This window comes from Procambarus clarkii, chromosome 23 (assembly GCF_040958095.1).
Source record: "Procambarus clarkii isolate CNS0578487 chromosome 23, FALCON_Pclarkii_2.0, whole genome shotgun sequence".
NCBI lineage: Eukaryota > Metazoa > Arthropoda > Malacostraca > Decapoda > Cambaridae > Procambarus > Procambarus clarkii.
This window is the reverse complement of record NC_091172.1, coordinates 16,889,613-16,893,735: the sequence shown is the minus strand read 5'-3', so window position 1 is coordinate 16,893,735 and position 4,123 is coordinate 16,889,613. Positions and strand designations below refer to the sequence as shown.

At 55.9% G+C, this 4,123-nt stretch overlaps 1 protein-coding gene across 1 annotated transcript; it reads left to right on the top strand.

Annotated features, from left to right (window-relative positions):
- Nucleotides 1–1,391: 1,391 nt before the first annotated feature.
- Nucleotides 1,392–3,882, top strand: LOC138367700 (uncharacterized). Its single transcript, XM_069329665.1, has 2 exons — nucleotides 1,392–1,451; nucleotides 2,926–3,882. The coding sequence occupies exons 1-2, from the start codon at nucleotides 1,392–1,394 to the stop codon at nucleotides 3,880–3,882; spliced, it is 1,017 nt and encodes a 338-aa protein (XP_069185766.1).
- Nucleotides 3,883–4,123: the final 241 nt, after the last annotated feature.

Below are 4,123 nucleotides of genomic sequence, written 5' to 3'. Positions count from 1 at the left end.
CATAGCTCCCTCACTAGCACCAGTTCACTCACTACATCTTCCATTTTTAGTATCAAGACACAATTGGAGCTTCAGCTAACATACCCTCACACTGTGCCAGCTTGATGGTGTTCTGGGAGTTCTTCTACTCCCCAAGCCCGGCCCGAGGCCAGGCTTGACTTGTGAGAGTTTCGTCCACCAGGCTGTTGCTTGGAGCGGCCCGCAGGCCCACATACCCACCACAGCCCGGTTGGTCCGGAACATCTTTTAGAAAACAGTCTAGTTTTCTCTTGAAGATGTTCATGGTTGTTCCGGCAATATTCCTTATAGTCGCTGGGAGGATGTTGAACAGCCGCGGACCTCTAATGTTTATACAGTGTTCTCTGTTTGTGCCTATGACATCTCTGCTCTTCACTGGTTCCATTCTGCATTTTCTTCCATATCGTTCACTCCAGTACGTTGTTATTTTACTGTGTAGATTAGGGACCTGGCCTTCCAGTATTTTCCATGTGTATATTATTTGGTATCTCTCTCGTCTCCATCTTAGTGAGTACATTTAGAGAGCTTTAAGACGATCCCAATAATTTAGGTGATTTATCGCGTCTATGCGTGCCATATATATTCTCTGTATTCCCTCTTTCAGCAATCTCTCCTGCTCTGAAAGGACGAAGTGAGTACTGAGCAGTACTCGAGACGGGACAACACAAGTGACTTGAAGAATACAACCATCGTGACGGGATCCCTGGATTTGAAAGTTCTCGTAATCCATCCTATCATTTTTCTGGCTGACGCAATATTTGCTTAGTTATGCTCCCTAAACGTTAAACTGACTCATTGTGCACGACACCGCTGGTATTTTGGTTCCTTCGGGATTGTCGACTTTTCCAAAAAATGCAGGTTGTCCGTTTGGATATTTTCTATTGAAGTCCGTGTTGCGGTATCCTTTCTTCAGTATAATGAGGTCAGTGTAGGAGTGCATGGCTGTTGTGTGGACGAACATGGACTATTTGATGGCGTTCGTGGTGTCGATTATCCAGTTGCATTTGTTAGTTATCCCAATATGCATCTGTTGTCTGGTGCTTCCGTTAATGTTGCACCCATGGTAGACGTCGTCAGTTTTTGCGACGGTCACTTCGATCATCTCGCTGTCGATGGTGGCTTTGGAGTCGGTTGGGGGAGTTTAGGGGGGTGGTCTGTTTTTTTCGACGCAGGTGGTGTCGTCGTCCTCATCGGATGGGGAAGCCAGGGTAGGCGGCGTTTCCATAGCTTGATCGGTCGTGGGCCCCGGTGCGGGGTCGGCAGTAACCGTGGGGGTCGAGAGGAGGGCCCTAGGCACAGCAACGGTCGGTAGCCCATTAGCGATGAGCAGCCGGTTGATGGTGTGGACATGAAGTTTGATGTCGTTACCCATCATGTTGTGTGCAAGGTGTAGAAGTATCCGCAGCAAGGTGTTGGTGGTGGCTAAAGGCTCGGTTTGTGGTGGTGAGAGCTGTGGTGGTGTGGTGTGGCGTCCCCGGGGCCAGGCGGTGGTGAAGTAGCAGCCTCCACCGTGGTGTTCTCGGACTAGGCCGGGAATGCAGAACCAGGGATGATGATATTTCTTTCACCTGGGCACTGGAATATCAGCTGTGTGTCTCTGAGGCTCTCTCTTGTTGTGGCTACCGCCCAACCTCGGTCGATCGAGTGACAGCCTCCCGTGCTGGGGGTCAGCTGTTCGAGGCTCCTAGTCCCCTTTTGTGAATGCTCAGATTTGTCTCTCTATATGTATGAATTCTGTCTGTCTTCCTGTCTGTGTCTGTATATACCACGGTTGTCCTGCTGACCTGATTCGCTGCAATAGTCACGAAGAGCACCTCTCTCAGCGGCTCTAAGCAACAGACAGTAAAGGAATGGGGTCGATGGAAATGTTTTAGGAAGTGATTAAAAAATGTACGTGTGTTTGTAACGCGAGTGCGGGCGCCCCGTGTGTTGAGTGCGGGCGCCGCGTGTGTTGAGTGCGGGCGCCGCGTGTGTTGAGTGCAGGCGCCGCGTGTGTTGAGTGCGGGCGCCACGTGTGTTGAGTGCGGGCGCCGCGTGTGTTGAGTGCGGGCGCCGCGTGTGTTGAGTGCAGGCGCCGCGTGTGTTGAGTGCGGGCGCCGCGTGTGTTGAGTGCGGGCGCCGCGTGTGTTGAGTGCGGGCGCCGCGTGTGTTGAGTGCGGGCGCCGCGTGTGTTGAGTGCGGGCGCCGCGTGTGTTGAGTGCGGGCGCCGCGTGTGTTGAGTGCGGGCGCCGCGTGTGTTGAGTGCGGGCGCCGCGTGTGTTGAGTGCGGGCGCCGCGTGTGTTGAGTGCGGGCGCCGGGTGTGTTGAGTGCGGGCGCCACGTGTGTTGAGTGCGGGCGCCACGTGTGTTGAGTGCGGGCGCCACGTGTGTTGAGTGCGGGCGCCACGTGTGTTGAGTGCGGGCGCCGCGTGTGTTGAGTGAGCACCACCGTGGAGGTGGAAGGTAATATATCCCAGGCACGGGACACTGCTCTCCATCTCCGACTCGGGACAATATCAGCAATAAACGTCACGAAGCACAAAGGAAATTCAGCTCCAAAAAAATCAAATGCCATTCCTTTCGGCCACAAAAGCCGAGCAGCGGCGTCCATTCTCGTCTCTCTTTTTCTGTCTCTCTTTGAAGTGTCAGCTGTGAGGTGGTGGCTGATGAACAGATGAGGAGCCAGGCTGCGGACAGCCTCGCTGACTACCCTATTATTATATCTCATCTCTTCCGTCAGCCCGCGCGCCTCAGCTGACATCACTGGTGAAGTCAGGCGAGTGGACACACCGAGGATGAAGTGATCTGGTCAACAGTGACGTCTGGACACGTGAAGAATGACAGAGGTCAACGAGCCACCAACGCAGGCGAAGCAACCGACGCGACTTTCGCATCTGTCCTCACAACGCCTCTCATCCTGGACAACAGAGCTTCACACGATCTGTTAAGCCAGACACTCGTGTCACCGCCAGAGTGGAGCCAGACACTCGTATCACCGCCAGAGTGGAGCCAGACACTCGTGTCACTGCCAGAGTGGAGCCAGATACTCGTGTCACCGCCAGAGTGGAGCCAGACACTCGTGTCACCGTCAGAGTGGAGCCAGACACTCGTGTCACCGTCAGAGTGGAGCCAGACACTCGTGTCACCGCCAGAGTGGAGCCAGACACTCGTGTCACTGCCAGAGTGGAGCCAGACACTCGTATCACCGCCAGAGTGGAGCCAGACACTCGTGTCACCGCCAGAGTGGAGCCAGATACTCATGTCACCGCCAGAGTGGAGCCAGACACTCGTGTCACCGCCAGAGTGGAGCCAGACACTCGTGTCACTGCCAGAGTGGAGCCTGACACTCGTATCACCGCCAGAGTGGAGCCAGACACTCATGTCACCGCCAGAGTGGAGCCAGACACTCGTGTCACTGCCAGAGTGGAGCCTGACACTCGTGTCACCGCCAGAGTGGAGCCAGACACTCGTGTCCTCGCCAGAGTGGAGCCAGAAACTCGTGTCACCGCCAGAGTGGAGCCAGACACTCGTGTCACCGCCAGAGTGCAGCCAGACACTCGTGTCACCGCCAGAGTGGAGCCAGACACTCGTGTCACCGCCAGAGTGGAGCCAGACACTCGTGTCCTCGCCAGAGTGGAGCCAGAAACTCGTGTCACCGCCAGAGTGGAGCCAGACACTCGTGTCACCGCCAGAGTGCAGCCAGACACTCGTGTCACCGCCAGAGTGGAGCCAGACACTCGTGTCACTGCCAGAGTGGAGCCAGACACTCGTGTCACCGCCAGAGTGGAGCCTGACACTCGTGTCACCGCCAGAGTGGAGCCTGACACTCGTGTCACCGCCAGAGTGGAGCCAGACACTCGTGTCACCGCCAGAGTGGAGCCATGACACTCGATGTCACCGCCAGAGTGGAGCCATACACTCGTGTCACCGCCAGAGTGGAGCCTGACACTCGTGTCACCGCCAGAGTGGAGCCTGACACTCGTGTCACCGCCAGAGTGGAGCCTGACACTCATGTCACCGTCAGAGTGGAGCCAGACACTCGTGTCACCGCCAGAGTGGAGCCATGACACTCGTGTCACCGCCAGAGTGGAGCCTGACACTCATGTCACCGCCAGAGTGCAGCCAG